At 31.7% G+C, this 22,661-nt stretch overlaps 2 protein-coding genes across 2 annotated transcripts; one reads left to right on the plus strand and one right to left on the minus strand.

Moving 5' to 3' along the window:
- The first annotated feature begins 1,147 nt into the window (after positions 1-1,147).
- Positions 1,148-8,827, plus strand: LOC129892534 (transcriptional regulator STERILE APETALA-like). The gene is made up of 3 exons (XM_055968121.1): positions 1,148-1,345; positions 7,034-7,586; positions 8,163-8,827. Exons 1-3 carry the CDS (start codon positions 1,148-1,150, stop codon positions 8,747-8,749), a joined length of 1,338 nt encoding a protein of 445 aa, XP_055824096.1. The 3' UTR covers positions 8,750-8,827.
- A 903-nt stretch (positions 8,828-9,730) lies between these two features.
- Positions 9,731-15,491, minus strand: LOC129891989 (glucose-6-phosphate 1-dehydrogenase, chloroplastic). Its single transcript, XM_055967503.1, has 10 exons — positions 15,093-15,491; positions 14,315-14,451; positions 14,074-14,168; positions 13,868-13,982; positions 12,147-12,352; positions 11,906-12,055; positions 11,703-11,823; positions 11,378-11,607; positions 11,082-11,282; positions 9,731-10,252 (listed from the first exon to the last, which is right to left on the minus strand). Exons 1-10 carry the CDS (start codon positions 15,319-15,321, stop codon positions 10,003-10,005), a joined length of 1,734 nt encoding a protein of 577 aa, XP_055823478.1. The 5' UTR covers positions 15,322-15,491; the 3' UTR covers positions 9,731-10,002.
- Between the last annotated feature and the right edge of the window lie 7,170 nt (positions 15,492-22,661).

Genomic DNA, 22,661 nt, shown 5'->3' on the forward strand with positions numbered 1-22,661 from the left:
TCTAAACTAAAATTATGTCAAATGTATCAAAATATCCTTTAATTTTATAGCCTTAAACATGTCACTTGAAAAGTGAAAATTAAAGTTTTACCAAAAAAAAAAAATGGTCATTCTTTTTGGAACAGATTAAAAAGAAAAGAAGGTCATTCTTTTTAAACGAAGGGAGTATTATTTTAAATAACGATTAGTTTTTCATGTATTAGTTATACACATGTTTTAGTTATTTCATCTTCTATCCTAATTACACATAAATTTCTCATAACTTATATATGTATTAGTTATACGAATTTCTGAATTATCAACTAAAAATCATATTAAATAGTTCCTATCTACGTACCAAAAGTTATTAAATTATGCAAAAATTAATATATAGATAATTTATTTCTTATCCAATTATCAAACGGCTCCTAAATTAATAAAGGACGTCCCAAAAACACCTGAAAAGGATTATGTAGAATGGAACAAGTAGGAGTGGCAATTGGGCAGGTTGGGTCAAGTTTGGACGGGGTCATAACGGGTTAAGACAATAATTGGGTCAAGACCCAACCCAACCCAAATTAGTTTGGATCAAAATGAATTACGTAATGAGTTATATAACGGATCAAAACTCAACTCAATCTAATTTTTACTAAGATTAATTATTTTATTTGTTCTTTTAAATTATTTTAGTACGTAATAAAATTATTTTTTTCTTTATTATTGCTATATATAACAAATCAAATTGAAAAATAAGTTTTTAAAAAATATTTTAACAAGATTTCTCATGAATCAATTCGGGTTACATATCAATCCATTTTTTTATGAATTGAAATAGGCTGAACTAATGAATGAACGGGTCAATAATCAACCCAAAAACCAATTGGATTGGATTGGACGGGTTGGATTGATTTTGCCACCCCTAGAAACAAGAGTATTCTCTTCTCATCTTCTTGTGAATGTGGTCCGAACCATGTCCTCCCCCAACCCCGTCGCCGGCTTTACCAGCTATAAAATTCAACAAATCTCCAATCAAATTCCTATTTGCGACTTTTGATCTCTATAGGATTCAGAGTTCAGATTCACGAAGTATTGAACCAGTTTGTCTCTCTTTTCCAAATTATAATAAGAGGCCAAGTATCAAGTATTACATTCCCAAATTATTCTCATCATGTCGTCTTCAGAAGAAGTTGGAGGAGGAGGAGGAGATGGTGGAGGTCCGTCGTCTCGAAGACGACGTAGAGGTGTAGGAAATAATGGTGTTTGGCCGGAGCCATTTTTGGAGGCATTGGCTACACAAATGGCTATTGATGCTTCTCGTTCCATTGGTCGTCTTGTTGCTGCTCAAGCACTCTCCAATGTTTTTCAGGTACAACCCCCCCCCCCCCCCCGCCTCTTATGCACTAATCTATATAAATATTAAATTATCATATTTTCGAATTTCTATATTATCGATTTAATAATTATAACTACGATAAATTCAGAATTTAAAATTTATGAGTTCTGAACTTGCTATCGAGTTTACAGCTCATTTTACTTATTGATAATAAATTTTAATAGTATAAATCCATGATCTAAATAAAAATTGTCAAGTTTATCTGAATCGCATATCAAATATTGTGAATGAAGGTACATTGTTATTATGAAATTTAATAATGGGGTTTTGGGTAATTGTCGTAATCGGTCAGGCGTAATCATGTATGTTTGTATTAGAGATATATATAATCATTTTGTAGGATATAGTTTTGGTCAAATCGAACCCGTGATCAATAAATATATGGGATATATAGGTGTAGGTTTAATAGAATTATATAATATTAGAGTCAAATTTCAAATTTGTGCATTAAATTATTTATCTGAAAAAGTAAGACGTGGTGCATATATAAATGAAATATTGAAAGTAACTGGTAATCACTGTCATTAGGATGACGAATTTTAGCAGCAGAACACAGTCTTTTGAGGTATGCTATAGCTAGCTGTACTTGTACATCAGAAACTACTTTGTCTAATTCGGCCAGAAACAAATCCTTTTTTTTTCTCTTTTTCCCACTTCTATTGTCCATTTTCTTTCGTCCCGACTCACGTTTCAAAAACCTAATTCAAAGAAAAAAAATTATTCAAGCTTTATAAAAAATCTATTATGGATTTTCTCTCGATTTGATGTGAGATTATTCCACTCATCACTTATTGCTCGATAAACTCTCAAAAATGGACAATCCACGTCTTATATGTAGTAGATCGTATCTAATAGAATTATTTCATAATCAGTTGCCAAATAAAATTAGAAATAAATTTTGTTGTTTATCTATAAAATTTTCCTTCCCCTATTGTCTCAATTTATTTGTCATAATTTGAATTTTAAAAGTCCTGGCAGAAATGCAAGGTAAGGTTGCGTACAACAGACCCTTGTGGTCGGGCCCTTCCCCGGATCCTGCGCATAGCGAGAGCTTAAGTGCATCGAACTGTCCTTTTTTAATTTGAATTTTAAAAGTCAAACTTTTTGGTTTCAAGTGTATATTTGTACATAAAATTTACATAATTTGAATTATAAATCACAATAAAAACAGAATTATGATAATAAAAAATATTATTTTTAAACTCCAACACCACGCATCGATATTTAAAAGAATCTTGACCTAAGGTTTGTCCATTATTTGGACAGTCGTTTTCTAGGATTTTGTTGCATCTATGCCAAAAAAGTTCTTTTGGTTAAATTTGAATTCCTTTCCTTTTCATTGCTTGATCCTTTTTAAGCTCTAGGTATGAGAAATCCACTTTTTTGACTGAACTTTCTAAAGATATATATATATATATATATATATATATATATATCATTCTCTCACTCCATTATTAACTGCACTTTTTTTTTTTAATTTGCCCATGTGTAAACACTAGCTTCTACTCCTATATATTACTTTAAAAAGATATATCGAAAAAGACCGTTGAGGCCTCCTTTTTATTGATATCATTGCTAACAAATTAACTTTAATTTGTGTATTTTGTTAAAGTTGTGGATTAAAATATTTACATTTAATTATCTAACATGTGACTTGTCTTTTTCAATAATATTAATACACATGATAAAATGTGATATCGATAAATTTATATCGTTAATCAAATCAGTATAAATCTAATTTCAAAGTATATCCCATTTTATCTAATCAAATTTGGAGGTGGAATAAATTAATTTAAATATTACAATCTCTAAACTATAATACCGAAATACTTTAGTTCGTGTACCAAATAAATTAATGACATATATATGGCTTTCCCTGAGCATTATCCATGGGGTAATATCATGATATATATGTTTTTCTGGGTATTATTCTCTCTTGGTTGGTGGCTTAAGAAAAAAAAACAAATAATAGCGGTTACTTTTTTCAGAATGTACCTACCAAATTTAAGCATTATATATTCCGGATTCATTTTGTAATTATGATAGATTAATTTGAGTATTTTGTTTTTTTGTGAATATATAATAGGGATTAATTGTTTATTGGTTGGTTCCAATAAAAACTGTTACCATCAGATCTATTTACATATCTAGTATGGTATAGTATGATTTGAAATGAAGAGCTTTCTTACAGGTTCTTTATTTGTATATTTGTCAGTACAGCTAATTAACTGCATTATATATATTATATATATAAGCCCTGGCTAGCTATACTATAAATATAAACCTATATAGCACAGTAAACCAATAAACCTAAAGGTCCATTTTTATTTGATAAGAAGGGGTAGCTCGATAGTAAGAATGATGAATTTGAATTCTTTAAAAATAATTTATTTTCGGTATAATATATAAATATGTTTTTTAATTTAATTTTATTACATTTTCAAAATTTTTAGCTTAATTGAAATATGTAAATAAAAGTTGTCAATTTTAGGCGTGTGTCTCTAAAAAAAACAGTTCGATGCACATAAATTCTCGTTATGCGCAGGATTCAAAGAAGGGTAATACCCTCTATTTGTTCAAAAGCAAGCATGTCTAATAAGATTGCCCATTCCATGTGGTCATGTGTAAAATAAGTCTTCAGTTGTTCATTCATTCTTGGCTGACAGTCCACTTACTACACTTGTTCATCAATCCAATTTCTGCCCCCTCTTCCTCCAATCTTATCCATAATAATAATAATAATAATATTAATATTAATAATAATAATAATAATAATAGTATATCTTATATTATCCTTTTAATTATATTCACTTCTTGTCGATCACTACTAAAAATATATATATATATATATATATATATATTATTTTCTTATTGAAACTTTCTATTAAAAAGTGTACAGTGGTTATTATTTTTAAAATTTTTTGATTGAATCGATAAACAAAACTATATTAAAAAAATAGGAGGCTTTTTAGTATTTCACAGAAAATTTATTTTTTATCATGCATTTTCTTAAACTCATTCAACGAAAATAAAATGAAAAAAATCATGTTTTGTAGCACAATTTTTTTTATTAATATGTGATGGAAAAAAACTTTTGTTTAAGTAGTAATGTATCTTCTTTCTTTTACAAGGAACATGATCTTCTTTCTCCATGTCAAAATAGTATCATGACATGTACAATAATTTTTCTCTTTAACTATTTCATATTGTGTTGACCCGATTAATTTCAATTCGTAAAAGATAGGTTGATTAATATATATATAAATATATATATTCTTTATCAAAAGAATTCTAAATTTTTAAGAGTGAAGAAACTTTAACTAAATTCAAGTTATAAGGATGAATCTATCATTTGAAATTGCACTAAATAATGTTCGTTTAAGTTTCTTATAATTTGTTTTAAAGTTTTATCAAGCAATCCTATAGTATATAAATAAAAATATTAATATTTTTTTAATTCTTAGTGATGGAAATGGGGAATGGAATTTAAGTTGACTGTATTAAAAAAGCTGAAGAAGTGTTGAGATTCGGCGAAAGACAGTAACCTTTTCTTGGAAATGAAAGAGAAAAAAGGAGATATGTCTATTCTATTCCTTTTTTATTTTTTTATTTGATGTCCGATATTTATATTTAAGTTCGATTATATCTGAATTCATATCGCTTAGGGTTTCATTCGGAGGAAATCAAGTATTCTTTTATATTTAGAGTTTAAATTCGAAACTTCAAAATATTTTTTTGATGGTCTATTAATTTTATTCTATTTTAATATTTATTTTAAATTTCATAATTTTTATTTTTATGTCCAAATGGGTGAGTTGTTTTCTTCTTGGGTTTGTTTCCCTGATACTGATAGTAGCTATGATGAGTACCTAAATACTTAGCCTCCTATTTTCCTACTCTATTTTTTCTTCTGACTATCCCTGCATCCCTTTCTTCAAATAGCACACTTTTTTTATATTCCTTTTCTTCCAATTAGTTTGACACTATTTTTTCTTCTTATTCTTCTTCATTTTTTTAAAAAAGGAATGACAGTTCAATATTTGAAAATAATTAACTGTAAACTTCTTATGATATAAATATTATGATATATTTTGATACTATAAGTTATAAATATTTTTTTTATAGTATAATATGTGACCACAAACATGTTATGTATCACCAAATGGGCATATCACGTGAAGGAATCGGTTCCCATATGTTGGGGAGCCACCTTACCTTTGGACAGCGAAAAAGTTATATTATTTATATGTGATTAAAATAATTTTTTATGTCTATATAGTAAATATCGAATTCCCTTCAGCTAATTCATGTTTCTACTTTTTTAGATTTTAAACCTCTTTAGTAAAAAATTCATGTTTCTACTTTTTTAGATTTTAAATCTCTTTGGTAAAAAATTCATGTTTCTACTTTTTTAGATTTTAAACCTCTCTTTAGTAAAAATTATGGCTCCGATTGTGCATGCAAGGGCGGATTTGTACTTTCCCTAAGTCATTTGAGTTGAGTTAATGGAGAGAAGTATTTCCCTTCTAAACTCGACGCAAATTATTAGTTTTATCTCCGAATTACTGACAACTTTAAAAACACTCATCTACTTGATCAATTGAATTGAAATACACCCTTGCTCTGCCACATGTAGCAAGTGGTCTAAAACTCTTGCACGTGCATGAAAATCTTAATGAAAAACCAAGAGAGGCAAGAATTTAGGATTGTATTTCCCTCATGTTGCAAGATAGAAGGTGTATTCAAATTTAATTAGTCAAGTAGACAAATATTTTAACGACTATCAATAATTCGAGAACGAAATTAATCGCATCAAATTTAAAAGTGTTTTCGATGCTTATTCAAAATGAATGAGATTACGAATATTTTAAACTTATAAACTTCAAATATATGAAATTCACCTCCAGTTTCACTTCTTTAATTAGCGACATAGTTTATCTAAAATTCTGTGTACAATTTTTGGAAACCAAACAACATTTGCTCAGGTCCCTTTTTATAATTTGAGATGGACTTGCCATTAGCTTCACCTTTTTAGACCTCTGATTGTGTTGGTGTTGGTGTTGGTGTTGGTGCAATATATAGCTGATATTCTATAGGTTTATTATAGGTGACAAGTTCCAAATAATTTGTATTGTCTCTTCCTCCACATGTACTTGTCTTAAAAGTAGATATCTACTTTTAGTTTGAAAAATAAAAAAATAATTTATTATTTTATATTTATTTTATTTTTATTATAATTAAAAATAATATAATAAAATATTATTTTTTTAAAAATGTATCAAGTTAAATATAAACAAATAAACATATCATCGGTATTAGACTAATCACGATTTCACAATTTCAGGATATATCTTTTTTAGTGTAATAAATAAAAAATACAAACATACTGAAGTAATGATTGAAATTTAAGTTTGACAAAAAAATGATATCAAATACAAAATATTACTCTATATTTAACATTTTTTTTCATTCCAACACATCTCGTATAAAATCAAAAGATTCAAAAAGACATTTTGATATATTAAATGATCATCTTTAGTTTATACATGATCATACAATTCAAAAGACCTTCGGCTTTATTTAAGCAAACGTATCTAGTCAAATCAATATTTCTTTGGATTATTATATTACGTATTGATTTTGGTAGAACAATATTTTCAGGTTTGTTCAACATGGAGGACAGTGTCACGGTCCGATCTGCTATGGCAAAATTTAAGCAACCGTATATGGAATCGCCACCACCTTCTCCGTCCAACATGGCACGACGAATACGTATATTGGCACCAAACTTCCAACAATTATCGCCACCGTAGATACGTATACCACACTCTCCATTTTGTACCATCAAACAACGACGACAACCACAACAACGACAATCTCTCTTGTCGTCGTCTCGCGTTATCCGACCACCATTTAGCCGCCGGATTCTCTGACGGTTCGGTTCAATTGTTTCATCTACCTACTAGGGTTCATTTGTCTACGTTCCGTCCACAACAACGTGACCGGCTCGGCCGGTATTCTAGGGCTATTTCGGGAATTATTTTGTCTGATGAGAAACTCGTCTTTGCGTCATTGGATGGTGATATACATGTGGTGCTCATTGGTGGGGCGGAGCAGCCTCCGCCCCACCGTGCACATTTAGGCGACGTTGTGAATGACGGCGCTTTGGTGGATTTCACCGGTTGTGACCGGTGGTGGGTTGGCCTCTATGCAGGTGCTCTACTAATTTACTTTTTTTAATTGGTAATTTAACTTGACATAGAATTAAATTTAAAAAATATAAATATATTATATATTTGAAATAGACTAATAAATGAAATAGTGTCATTCAACGTATGCAATAAGTTTTATGTGTTTTTTTTTATTATGTCTAAATAGTGGAATGCTAAAAGTTGATTTTTGTATGTATTCAATTTAGAAAGGTTTTAATTGATTATTTATAATAATAAAATATTTAAAATGGAGTCGTTAGAGATAAGCAGGTCAAATAAATTGACTAACTAACTAATTATGAAAGAATGTCGGTTATTATGATGCTAAAAGCGTAACATTCACCATTTGCTTTTTGAATGTAGTTTAGTCAGTGTCTAATAACGTAAAATTAGTTGGGCTGAATTACTATAAAGAATTATTACACCTATTAATTTCTCATCATTAGTCTACTACCATGATGGTAATTGCTAAAATGATCAATTAGTACTTTCAATTATGATAATTAATTTGTAGCGTGATTCAAATTTTACTATGTTAGTTAATTAAAGTGTCTCCTTTTCTTTGGACAATATTTCAGGTGTTCCGGGGCGGGCATTTCACGTATGGAATAGTGAAACGGAGGAACTAATCTTCGCCGACGGCGACTTAACCGATCCCGAGGCAGTAACAGGTTGGCACCTCCTAACCGAGTTAACCGACCTCGTGGGCCGGGTCAGGATCACAGCCCGAGACACTGCTGTGACATGCACCGGCCCACGTCTCGTCGTTATCGATTTACTTAACCAAGGGTTGATCCTCCGAGAAAGATCCTTCCAACAAGAGCTCATCGTAGGATCTTTCGACGCCACGAGCGAGTCGCTCGTGGCGGTGGACGTTCGGAGCATTGCCACCGTCCATCGAACGGAGGATTTGGATGAATCGTGTAGGTTTAACGTGCGGGGCGCGTCGCAACGTGGGGTGGTTGGAAGCATGAATAATAGTGGATATGGAGTAATGTGTCTAGGAGGGGTTATTATTAGGGTTTGGGAAGTAGAAAATGGAGTATATCTATATAGTTTAAGGGAGAGAATAGGAGAGGTAAATGCCATGCATGCAGATGAAAGGCATATAGTAGCTTGTTCTAGTGATGGTACTATTCATTTGTGGGACTTTGGGGCTCAATAATTAATATGGGGATTATTATTAATTAGGACATTGGAGTTTCCTAATTGGTATAGCAGAAAACAATTAAACACGACTAATTATCGGGGAAGGTTTTTAGGGTTTAATTAAGGACTTTGTCTTTTTTATGTAGGAATTAAACAATGATCTGGAGCTCAAATGTGATTTTTTCCCTATTTGTTGGCAATTTATGTCACGTTCATGTTTTAGCTTTTCAAAATTATTATACGTTATTTCAGTTGAAGCCACCTTTGAACGTATTATTCCACTCGACTCCTTTTTAATAAGCCTGGCACTAGTATTTCATTGTTTATTCATTCCTAAGAAAAATAGTGTGTTCATAAATGTTCTTGATGAGAAACTTTTACACAAATGCATGTTATGGTATGCTTAAAATTTTAAATTTCAAAAGTTTTATAGACGGATAAATATTTTAATATATTTAAGATCATAGGTTTTTAAAAAAATAGGTTAAGAGTTAAATTTGTGTATTTGCAATATGTAATTTTCTTATATTATCATGCTATCAATTAAGAGCTCGTTTGAATGAGCATATAGTTTTGATTTATAAACTAACAGTCATGAGTTAGAAATAAGTGTTTTTGGCTTTTGAATTATTTTTGTCTTTTCCACTTAAAAATAAGTGTTTAAAATACCTTTTTTTTTAATTTACCAAAACACCACAAAAGTATTTAAAGTTATTTTGATTTAAAAACACTTGAAATAAGTTAATCCAAACGAGCTCTAAGGAGAGATATTTTCGACGAGGGATGTCGGTCGACACCCCTCAAGTATATGTGGCTCCGCCACTGAAGGTCTTAAGAGGATAGGATATGTACGCAAACCTTACCCCTACCTTTTTAGGGAGGAGAGGTTGTTTTCATAGATCAAGCCCTCGGCTCAAAAGAAGTATAATAAAAGAAGGATAGACAAGAAAATAACGACAACAAAATAGCAAGATAAACAAAGCAAATGATAGTAGAATTGAAGAATAGGGTATTATTAGTCATTAGCAAAATAACCCAGGATGTAACATAACGACAAGCATAAACATAAGTGTATTCTTAACAAACTAGACAAGTTATACAATAATTGCTAACATCAGTTCCAAGTTGTCCATAATTTAAGGATTCTTGATGAGCTGAAAACTGCAAGTAGATCAATTCCTATAAACTAAATGACTATCAATTGTCCTTCTTGTGAGGAAATTAGATATTTCCTCCATTTCATACTCCTCAAGAAGATCTTACATACAATCAATCATCACCAGATAGATCTCCCCAACGAACGTTGTGCTTTGCAGCTAGATAATGTGCTCCCACTGGCCCCCTACTTCCGTATGGATAAAGCTCTGGCGCAATCTTCTTCACTTCCAGCTCCTTCAGCAACGGTGTGAATAGAGCCCATGCAGCATCAAGCTCATCGCTTCTTATGAACAATCTTCGTTCTCCTTCTATTGCATCTAACAGAAGCCGCTCATATGCATCTGGTATTTCACCTCGATACCTTCATAAAACAACCCATTGAAGTCAATGTAAATGTTCATCTCGAACGTGTAATCTTAAATAATTAATCACTCATATAAGTCATCCATCATACATAACTTTAGGAAGCCAGATAGATTCAATTCTCAATCCCCGACAATTCTTCTACAAACCAATAACTTCGACCGTCCACACTTTCTAATTTACACAAGGAAAAATTCCAGCTTCATAGTTCAAACAAATCCCATTTAAAGAACAGCGAGAAATTCTGTTATTAATTATAGTCTTGGGTCTATATCAGATAATGTGGAGAAAATTAAATTCCTGGTGTTAGACTAGATGTATGTCATCCATCCTGGAAGCATCCTAGCATATATTCATAGAACAAAAAAGGGAAGTGGTGAACTACAAGAAAACTTTAGCAGTTAGAGGGTGTGTTCGGTACAAAGGAAAATGTTTTCTTGGAATTATTTTTTTTGGTTTTTTCACTTATTTTGCAATATTTGGTAAGTAAGCAAGATAATACTATCCCAAGAGCATTTATATAAAATCTAGCAAAACACTATAGGCCGTGGGATGGGGTAGGGAGTGGGGTACGGGAGTGGCGCGGGGTGGGATGATCAAGGATTGGGGGTCTTGGGTAAGTGGTGAGGACACAATGAACTTGAAATGTCATTTGTGGAACTTGTTTTCCCTACTTCTATTAGGGAAGTCATTCTCCTTATTTTTAAGGAACTTGTTTTCCTAGAGAAAATGTTTTCCAAAACACTTTGACTAACCGAACATGAAAAAAACCATACCGAACACACCCATAAGCTGTTACTAGTTCTAGTTCAGCAGGAGTCGCTTACTTTGCTTTGTAAAGAAGATTAAGGTCACTCCGGTCAAGTCTCATCCCAATACCAGGTACCTTGTTGTTAACTTTCAGATAGATGGCTTCATCAGGTTGTAGGCGCAGAACTAGCTCATTGGTTGCCTTATCCATGTCAGCTCCAATGTTCCTTTTGTACAAATTTCCGGGAACATGTCTGAACTGGACCCTGATCTCTGCCCTGCAGTTTTAGTATAAAAAAATCTCCAATCATTCTATGGCAATCAGGATATATACCTGAAAATATCATTATGGAGAAAATGACAATCCACCAACCTCTTAGTATGGAGAGCCTTCCCTGCTTTCATGAGGAAAGGAACCCCGTCCCAGCGTGCATTATCAATAAAGACTGCAGCAGCAGAAAATGTTGGAGTGACACTGCTGTTTGGTACAGTTGGATCATCTGTGTAAGCTGGATATGATTTAGAACCCTTGCTATGACCCTTATACTGTCCAAGGACCACATCTTCAAGTTGCAATGGCCTCATTGACCTTAAAACTTTAACCTGAATCACATACACGGTCTCAAATTATGGACCGTGTTTTAATATGTTTTCTCTGTTTATAATCATATTCACTAGGAGGATTTAAATGTGCATACCTTTTCATTTCTGATGTCCTCAGCGTCCAAGCTGACAGGTGTTTCCATAGCAAACAATGCTAATATTTGAAGGAGATGATTTTGCATAATATCACGGATAATACCGTAGTTATCAAAGTACCTGGGACAAAAGAGCAATAAGTTTGAGATCCAACTCCAACAGAACATTACTTGAGTATCAGCAGCAGAGTAATGAACCTCACCCTCCTCGTCCCTCAGTACCGAAGTCCTCGGAAAATATAAATTGGACATTGCGGATGTAGTTTCTAGACCAAAGAGGCTCAAAGACAAGATTCGAGAAACGAAGAACTGAGAGATTCTCAACAATTTCCTTTCCTAAATAATGGTCAATTCTGAAAAGGAAAAAATAACTAGCATAAGAAAACTTCAAACCATGTTATATCCACAACATAACCTGGCAAAGAAAATGCAGTTAATCGTTACCGGAAAATTTGCTCCTCAGTTAGGTACTTCTTTAGGCATCTGGTCAGCTCACTAGATGATTCTAAATCACGACCAAATGGTTTCTCAACAATGACCCTTGTCCACCCACTTGTTGAAGAAGCTTTAAGACTTGCACATCTCACCACATCCACGAATATATTTGGAGGTATTGATAAGTAAAACAACCTATTAGAAACCCTACAACCCTAGAATGTAATCATATAATCAGCACTCACAATTAGCTTTTTATCATTCATCAGTATCATAGTTTAGGATTCTGAAGTAAAGAACACTAAAATGTGGTGTAAACTGTGTCAAGCGAAGACGAACTTTTCCCACTCAAACCCCAAGATACAATAAGGATAACATGTATACTCGGGTTTTTGGTCTCTCATTTCATCTAAAGAGGGATTAAGAGGCTAGGTAACTGTTCACAAATTATAATTAGACAAATACATTATCCTGCCAAATTTTTAAGATTTGCACAATCCATAATAAAGTATTCGCTTCTCCATGTAAGCTTCAACAGAACTGCATACATGTAATGACATAATGTGCAAAAGTGTGAACAACGAATTCTTAAGTACACCATCACAATAGTAAACAAAGTGAGATAATTCTTATTATCATCTAACATATGTGAATGGTGTAACTTTTACTAATAGTTAATTAACATATAGAACTAAGAAAAGTTGTGGAAGCTCCCCTGTAGCTCTCTTGTTACTGCTTTAGATGGAAATAGTAATAGGAGTCTCGTTTTGGGAAATTCTGGATTCTTCAGCTTAAAAGTATTATAGGGGTTGATCAAAGTAGGATCAGGCAACCAAGGAAAGTAAGGTCTGAATTTTTTATTTTGTACATATGTAGTTATACATACATTTCCCCCTAATCATGATTTTTACATATAACCATAGTTTAGACTTTTCCAAAGTTGGAAAAGAAAGTCATCCTAATTTTCCTCCAAAATCAAATTTTGTGATTAAGGGAGAAAGCATCAACTCTTGCACCAGATGGAGCTTTCACTCGATCCATATATTTTCAGTCATCTGCAATCTCCTACTTAATTGACTAGCATCAAACCATTATGAATCATCATATAATCACCTTACATTAGAAATCTTAAACAGGCTTACATTAACAATTATTGTAGAATGATATAGGATCCATGGACCATCTTTACCTGAAAGACTTCTAACCTCAAACTTCAGGGCACCAAGATAATCACTCTGAATATCTTGCCAAAAATAGTTTAAACATCAGAGAAACCACTAATGTCAAATCATGCCTATAAATATGTTCCTTCTCTTATCCGAAAACAGGAAGTTGCCTTCAAGGGGTCACAGTTGGTGATATTCAGTGGTCACACAAATTAATGACAATGTCACTACTTTATATAGAGAATACTTAAAGATGTGGGAGACTTAACAAGAATTAAAATCACAGTATGAGAAAAATATTGAACTAATTAACATAATTGGACAAAGATACAGTTAAGATTTAGATATCTAATTTACTGCTATAGTTTCTTGTAGACATGCAAAAATGGACGGCAGAGAGTGTACAGGCTTCCACCTAAAGTTATCTCATTAATACTTCCATAACTTTATCACCCTAAGTTGTTGGAAGTTCTTATGAGAAGTGTCACTTATATGCTCTTTCAGGTAGATATGTTTCCGACAATGCTTAGCAATGGACAGAAATAAGTACAGCACATGTATTACCTCCTTTTCCTTTAATTTGTAATCCAGTTCTGCAAAATCATCCTCAGAATTGTACTGACCCGAATGATAAAAGCATCTTTCCAGAAAATGCTCCATTTTGGCATCACAATTCTCTCTGCAAACCCTCATTCACATGGATTCCATCAGCTTCGAAACCATAAACATGAAAATATTGCATGTTAAAGTAATTGCACATAATGACATACCTCTTATCAATTCGACAAGTTAAGGTCGTACTGATCATGTTTCTCAGCTCTTCATCACTCAATTTTGTTCGTGAGTAACCAAAAACTATAAAATTCTGAAGCGTACAAACAAAGACACATCATGAGCTACTGCTAAATCTTCCAGGATGGTTAAGATGTGTCTGCTAATTAACCTAAGCTCAAGTTGTTTTTGTGCGTGATTAGTAGGTAACAATATATAGTTGAAGATACGAAATTTAACCTCAGGCAGACAATCTTCATAGAAAAGAGCAAATAAAGCTGGAAAAATCTTCTTCTTTGCTAGGTCACCTGAAGCTCCAATAACAGTTATGCTGACAGTGGTTTCTCCACTTCCTAACTCTGTCAAAGGCACTTGTTCTGGAATTGATTTTGAAGCCGAACATATATACATACACGTCAGATAAGGAGATAGAAGCAGAAAAAGATGTAAAGAACAAACTGCAGTTTGTGGATGGAAATGAGCCATCTTTAAGAACTAGAATTTCAGTATTATCCATTATAATCTACAATCGAAAAGAAAAAAACACCTACAAGAGGTTTTGGAAACCTTAAAAAAGATCTTTTACTATAACTCTGCAAAGATCATGACTGTTCTTTTCTCTTTAATTTTTGGTGTCCAATTCAAATGGTGAGGAAGTAAAACTTGTGGGATACTTTAGTACAGTACATAATTTGGTTTGAAATATGAATACATCCACTAATTTAGTAATTTTGGACTAAATTCAAACTTTTTCTATTCCAAAGTCTAGCACCTTTACGAGCATATCAAGAAAAGAATTCCAGCTATGGGTACAGGGCAAGTTAAGTAATTAAAGTAAGTAAACCTACAAAATCATAGTATACCAAATTACACAATTAAATATGATAAGCAATACATCAATCACTTGGAAGACACTTGTAGCATCAATAGAAAAAAAACCAACTTGGAAGAAGATCAACTGAGCATGAAAAATGTTAAAGATTACATTTTTTTTTATCCACATGAAGAACAAACTCACCATCCTGCAAAGACACTGCATTTAGTGGAAACCCATTTGAGGAAAAGACCTCAAAATGCTTTCTTGGTTGGATTCTTGAGTAAGTTCCAGATACCCAGTTGAGGGGTTGAGTTCTAAATGGTAAAAAGTTGAATTTTTTGCAGAAATATGGTGTCCCATTATGGAAAGTTGAAGGAGAAGTTGAAGCTGAAGATGAAGAACAAGGGTTCAATCTCAACTGCAAACCCATACAGAAAGAAAAATGCCTTTGTTCAAGAATTTGAGTTTCCTTAATGAATTTATTTTATTTTTTTTTAAAAAAAAAAGAAAGATGAGTTTTATCTGTGTTGATGATATTATTGGATACTGACAGATTCTTTGTCAATTGAAATCTTTGATGAATTTACAAGGAAAAAATTGACTGCTGTCCCTTATATTTGCTGAAAAGCTAACAGGTGAAGCCCGCCTTTCAAATGCCTCATCCTTTATATGAGGTCCATATTTTCTCCCTCACAAGTTGATCATTTTTCATTAATTTTTTTTATTTTCTTTGTCCAAATTTATCTAATGTAATTTGACTTGGTTCAAAGTTTGAGAAAAGAAGAAATTTTTGAAACATTTGTTATAAGCTAAATCATAGATATTTATGTGATTATAAATCATTTTATTAAGAATAATATGAACGTTCATTCTCCCAAGCTGAAATGGGATACCTGGCACTCAGCTTGTACTCAGGAGCGAATTTATGTAGATCAGAGGGGGTGACACGCCACCACGTGATCTCGATTGAAAATCTGTATATACATATATATTTATATATATATTTACAAGGAAAGTATAAATATTAAATGTGGCTCTCTTTGAAATAATGAGTCTTGTGGTATCAGTGGTTAAAGTCAAGTTTAACACCATAGGATGCAAGTTTGAACCTTGTTGTGGGGTGTATTTTCTTTAAAAAAAAATTTATCATGCAAGACATCTTTAGTTAATTTATTGTAAAAAGAATTGTGAATACGTAGATTAGAACACTAGACCTCTTGTGAGTAAAATCTTAACTAAACCAACAGAATAAGTCTAATTTTTTCTATAGATTTACTGTTCAAAGCAGCGTGACACCTAAAAATTCAAAATCCTAAATCCGTTGATATTTTTATGTCAGCAATAGAAGTCCAAGATTATGGAATTATTGATCTTGTAGCAGTTCAATAAAAATAACATGGATTTCGCACAAATCTAAATATTAACAAGCTTAGCACATCAATAAATATTATTCAAGTCCGAAATACTAAATTATGGACATAATGTAAAAATATATGGAAGCTAAAATCCATCAGCAAGTGAGGAACCTCTAACTATGTTTGAGTACATAATTTCTACAGAGAATTTCTTGAAAATAATAATTAATAGAAGTCTGAACTCTGAAAAGAACAAAGCGGAAGTCAAGACCAGTCTGGATTACATCTGTATTAACTATAATAAAATGCAAGAAGTAAGAAAAGCTAGCAATTGGATAACAAACGCGCTGTAAATTTGTAAAGTTGAAAGTGAATTTGAGAACTGAGTTTGAAACTGATAATTGAAATTAAAATTGAAAACTTAATCTGAAATTGATTATAGAATCTGAAAATTTGGTTATTTTTTAATGGAGGAATTCTGGTAATCTATTAAAATTGACATCAACTTTCAATTAGATATCTCATTTGAACACAGTTAAACCTAACATGAGATATCTAAAATAAACAAAACTTAGTTAAACTATCAAAATGAAAGTTGATGCTAACTTTTGGTAGCCACCAATAAATTCAACCCTTTTTAAAAGGGAAATTTTCATAAATAGCTTAGAAGTGAAACATGATAGGCTTCCTTAACTAGAGTTTGCCTAATTACAAATTATAACTATTTTTTTAATAGCTTAATTTTTTTTTGGAAAAATTACTTAATTGAATGTGTTTTAAAAAATATTTATCATTTTTAAACATACTTTTATTTTATTACCATTTTTAACAATTACTAACAATACTTTAATTAAATAAGACATTATATACACTTTTTAATTTGGGGAAAAGGAAAAAGGACGTCATTATCTCTCTCTCTTAGAACTTTTTCTTCATTTTTCTGACTCTCTCTCTTTCTCTTCTCTTACGGTTTCTCTTCATTTTTCTGGCTCTCTCTCTTTCTCTTCTTTTAAGGCTTCTTCATTCTTTCCTTATTCCTTCATCTTTTTATTTGTTTCAGACGGAAGTTGTAGGTTTTAGGTGCACAATTGCAATGGAAGGTCAGAAATCTCCTAGAAGAAGCCCACGAATTCGAATTGTTGATTCAACCGGTGGTGGTGAAGTGAATAACGGTCCTACTTTTAGTTTGGGACTTTCTACAAATCAATCTCCAGAAGTAGTTGGTGGTGAGGTTAATCAAAATTTTCAAGCAATGCATGCGAAGAAAAAGGGCGGTAGAAGTAAGAAAAAAACCACTGAGTTGAGTTCTAAATCTAAATAAAAAAGAAAACGAGTTGATATTGCATTGACATCTAAGAAAGTTGTTGATAGTGATGATGATTTTGAGGATTTACCTCCTTAATTTCAGTCAAAGAAAGTGAGACCTACAATTGCTCAGGAGAAGAATCCAAAAACTCAAAATCGATTGTGCAAAAATACGGTTCTATCAGAGAGTCTATATCCGGTATGTCATTCTACCAACACATTATTTAACTGATAGCATTTTTCAATTTGTTTATGTGTATTTTCTTAGTTTGTTGTTGTTTCGAACTTGTGTGCTAGATGTTGAAGAAAAAAAATTGTGTATTTGATACTTTTATTATAATCTAAATTTATTTGCTCAAGTTTATTATATCAGTGATTGTTGGGAGTTTTGCCAGAAATTGTTAGATCTTTTGTGTTGCAATTTATTTATTTTTTAAAATAAATAAATATAAATGAATTAAACTTTGAACTAAAATGTATTACACATACATTAAAGTTGAATTAGAAGAGAAAATGAAATATGTAGTTAATTGAAAAAAAAAAATCACTGATCTGTACACTACAAAAATGAATTAAACTTTGAACTAAAATGTGTATTACACACACATTAAAGTTGAATTAGAAGAGAATTAGGATGTTTCACCAAATGTCTGTCTTGTTTTGGAATTTAGTTTGACTGTATAAAGAACATGCTCATATGATATTAGGATTCTACAAGTAACCCTCTTCTTCATTTTCTTTTTCTACTACTTTGGTCTCCTATGCTTTGTGTCATTTCCCTGCATATTTCTAATTGAGGTTAGTATGTTGCTGTTGATTTTAAATATTGTTGCTGATTTTAATTGAGCTTACTATATTGTTGCTGGTTTTAAGTCTTATTTGAGAGTTCATGTTAAGATATAATTATCTATAGTGATAGATTGATATTATTTATATGCAGGATCATAAATTTTGGAGACATCTAGATGTTTTGTATTCTTCAAGTAGGTGGTCGTCATATACTAATCATGACGTGATTGATAAAATAAAATTTTCTTTATCTGAAAAACAACTCGAGTTGTTTAGGAATACTTATTTTGGTTACTTTCTTGACCTTCCGAAAGTGACCACACAACTCCAACTTATTCATTGCCTTATGAACATGGAGTTAAAACACACACCAGATGATGTGTTTGCTGTTGGAGTTTTTGTGGCTGCATTTGTTACCTTCGTTCAATCAGCGTTTGTGTGCCAGCCCTTTCAATCGACTGCTTTGCTGTGGATTAGTCTTGCTCTGGATCTTACTGCAAGCCCATTTAAGTGTTCTATTTTTTTTTCTGATCAATTTTTACAGCATTTATCTCAAGTTTCTGTATTCATTTATATGGGTGATGCTGTACTCTGATACTCTTTAATATTACTACTTAAATAGTTTGTGTTTGATTTTTTGACTATTACAATTCATATGTTCTGCACATTGTTTACCAAAACATACTCGTTGAAGGTTAGCAAGAAAATATAGAGATCATGGCACTTGAAAAATCTATCAGTCAATTAGAGTAAACAAGATAGTAGAGACAGGTTTCAGGATTCAAGTTAAAGTTCTTACCATTCAACTCATTATATTTTAAAATTTTAATTTCATATCTACTATTTATTGTAATTTTAATGGATTTTTACACGATGTAATATATATACCGAGAGTTCTCTACTTAACTACATTCTTCTCGGGTTTGTTATCCAAATCATCTGGTGTGTGTTTTAATAATAATTTTATATTTTAAATTTTATAGGAACTGTGGAGTTTTTGTGGCTGCATTTGCGGAGTTAGTGAGCAATGGCCAGGATATTGTAAATCAACAACTAAGTGCAAACAGTCTCCGAAAGAGGTTTGGGGCTCTACTATGAGAATATGCAGTGAAGAAGCAAAAGAGTAACCTTCAAAGTGAAGACGAAAGACCACATAAATAAATAAATGTAGTTATATTAGTTAAAATATCTATGAAAACTATGTTGTCTAAAAACAGTTGCTAATGTATTAGTTAGGTTTTGAAGATTGTTTTGTGCTATCTTTTTTAAGATGATTTTTGTACATGTAAAATACACTTTTAATATAGTTTTTTTGTTCATGTAAAATATATCTTCTTCTTTTTTTATAATGTAATACATAGCTACGTTAATGTTAAAGTGTTTCAGTAGTGTTATCAAACTGAAATCTGCATTATGAATTAAACTTGAATGAAAAATAAATTACATACATATTAAAGGTGAATTAGAATAAAATTAGACACGAATGAAAATTGTAGCTAATGAAAAAGCCTTCAGTGATGTGTTTCAGTAGTATTATCAAACTGAAACCTGCATTATGAATTAAACTTGAATGAAAAATAAATTACATACATATTAAAGTTGAATTATAATAGAATTAGACACGAATGGAAAGTGTAGCTAATGAAAAAGCCTTCAGTGATCTATAGAAACACAAAAATGAATTACATACACAATAAAGTTGAATTAGAAGAGAATTAGACAAGAATGGAAAATGTAGCTATTGAAAAAGCCTCCAATAATTCATAGAACAAAAAAATGAATTAGACTTGAACTAAAAATGAATTACATACACACTAAAGTTGAATTATGTCCAGGCACAAAGAAGCAGAGCGAAATAGTTTTTTTGCCAATAATGTGAGTTCAATGAAGAACCTATATTAGCTTCAGGACAATGTTTTGGAGGAACAACAGGAAATGGATGTTACTCTGATTCGAAAAGTTGGTGGAAGAAAATAGGTTCTAGGTCCAACTAAAGAAATTGGAGAGCAGTGTGTTTACTAACAGGGGTATAGATACTTCCTGATGAAGACAAGGTGCAGGTTATATACAATGTTTGAATCTGGAGCTTAGAATACTTTGATGTATAACAGTTGCATTTTATTGGTGCTTCTTCTTTTCTAGTAATATTAAGTCCTGATCCAAAGTAAGAAAATTCCAAGGACAAGTTAGCAAACCATAATAACTAGATTATTATTCTTCTCGTAGTTTGGTGAAGTATATTCACTTAGTCTTGAAGTAGGTAGCAGTTGATTATTGTTTAACAAGAAATACAAGCAAAATTCATTCAAGTAATATTAGCTTAGGTAAACTAGTATACCACAAATAGAGATTGAAAAAGTCCTTAGCTTAACATGAAAAAACAATCTGATTGACAATAGCTTTCATAAAAAAGACAGTTGCTAATACGTCAAAAATTAGGCCAAAGCAGAACCTAATAAAAATAGAAAAGGTTTAATCAAGAGAAACTAGTTGCTCTACCTTACTACTAAAGTATGCAGAACACTAACCAGGGTAGAACTTACCTTATCACTTATCATGTCCCTGTGGATACCATATGAACTATAACCACCAAAATAGTTTTTATTTACATCTTTGATCTTATTTGCTGCAACTTTTGCGATATATATGACATATGCCATCTTTCTGGTCTAGGATCTCAACCGTAATCTCCTCATATGAGAAATCATTTTTTTACCACAATGCTGTCCAATGGCACAATACAGCTAGGATCACCAATAAACTTTCTCAATAAAGACACATGGAACACCGGATGCATCGATGCCAAATCCGAAGACAAATCTAACTCATAAGACACCTTGCCAATTCATCTGTGTTACGACCCGAATTCGAGCCATGATGGCGCCTACTATAACTCCCGAGTAGGCAAGCCAAACCCAAGTCAAGCGTAAGTCAAATTTCAATCTAAATACATAATTAATAACATAAGATGGCGGAAGCAAAAGAATATAACAAAAGAAAAGTCGGGCCAGGGTATAGATATGTAAATACGATACAAAATATACAAAAAGCCCGATTGTGATAAAAATGACGAACTAATACTAGACCAAACCCCGAACCTGATTCCACCTATACAGGAGCTACTAAGCACAAAAACTGATAAAATATATAAAAATATACAATGCAGAACTCACTTTTCAAAATACAAATATAAGTCAGAGATCTATAGAAACACAAAAATGAATTACATACACACTAAAGTTGAATTAGACAAGAATGAAAAATGTAGCTATTGAAAAAGCCTTCAGTAATCCATAGAACACAAAAATGAATTAGATTTGAACTAAAAATGAATTACATACACACTAAAGTTGAATTATAAGAGAACTAGACACGAATGAAAAGTGTAGCTAATGAAAAAACCTTCAGTGATGTGTTTCACTAGTGTTATCAAACTGAAACCTGCATTATAAATTAAACTTGAATGAAAAATAAATTACATACATATTAAAGTTGAATTAGAATGAAAAGTGTAGCTAATGAAAAAGCCTTCAGTGATCTATAGAAACACAAAAATGAATTACATACACACTAAAGTTGAATTAGAAGAGAATTAGACAAGAATGGAAAATGTAGCTATTCGTTGCTCATGTTTGCTTCTTCCTCTTTTTGGCTATGGAGAAAAAGTTTTCTTCTGAGAAGTGAGATTCCACCGAATACACATCACTTAATTCCAAAATTGGAGTACAAATGTTGTAGAAAGTCGTGGTTGAGAAGCTATGAAGCTAAGTATTGCCCTAATTTTGGAGAAAATTGTGGGTGAGAAGATTGGAGAGAATATGGGTGAGAAGATTGGAGAGAATATTGGTGTAGCAAATTTGGAGAGAAACAGGAGAGGAGAAAATAGCGGGTGATAGTTTTAGAAGAAACAATTTGCTATATATGGTTAAAATAATTATGTTGCTCTATGTGTTAAATATTTTTTGAATATTGTACATTTAGGTGATTTACCCTTTTTTTGTATATTACAGTTTTAACTCAGTTGCCATATACAATTTTTTTTTTTTAATTAATTGAAAAGATTTTTCAGTTTTTTTAAAAGGAAAGGATTCCTTAATTTGTGGTAATTAAGAGTGATTAGAATTCTTAAACAAAACCAACTTCTTCAAAAATAAATAAATTGTATTGTTCATTAGTTTTAAATTTTTAATAAGAAATTCCAGATTAAGAAGAAGAATCGTTTGATTTGCGCCGTTTCTTAAAAACCTGAAGGTTCTGCATTAGACTAATTTTTTGGCGAGGTAGAATAATCTCATTTTTTAAATTTAATTTTAAGTAATTT

The sequence above is a fragment of the Solanum dulcamara genome, chromosome 6 (genome assembly GCF_947179165.1).
Source record: "Solanum dulcamara chromosome 6, daSolDulc1.2, whole genome shotgun sequence".
Classification (NCBI taxonomy): Eukaryota; Viridiplantae; Streptophyta; class Magnoliopsida; order Solanales; family Solanaceae; genus Solanum; species Solanum dulcamara.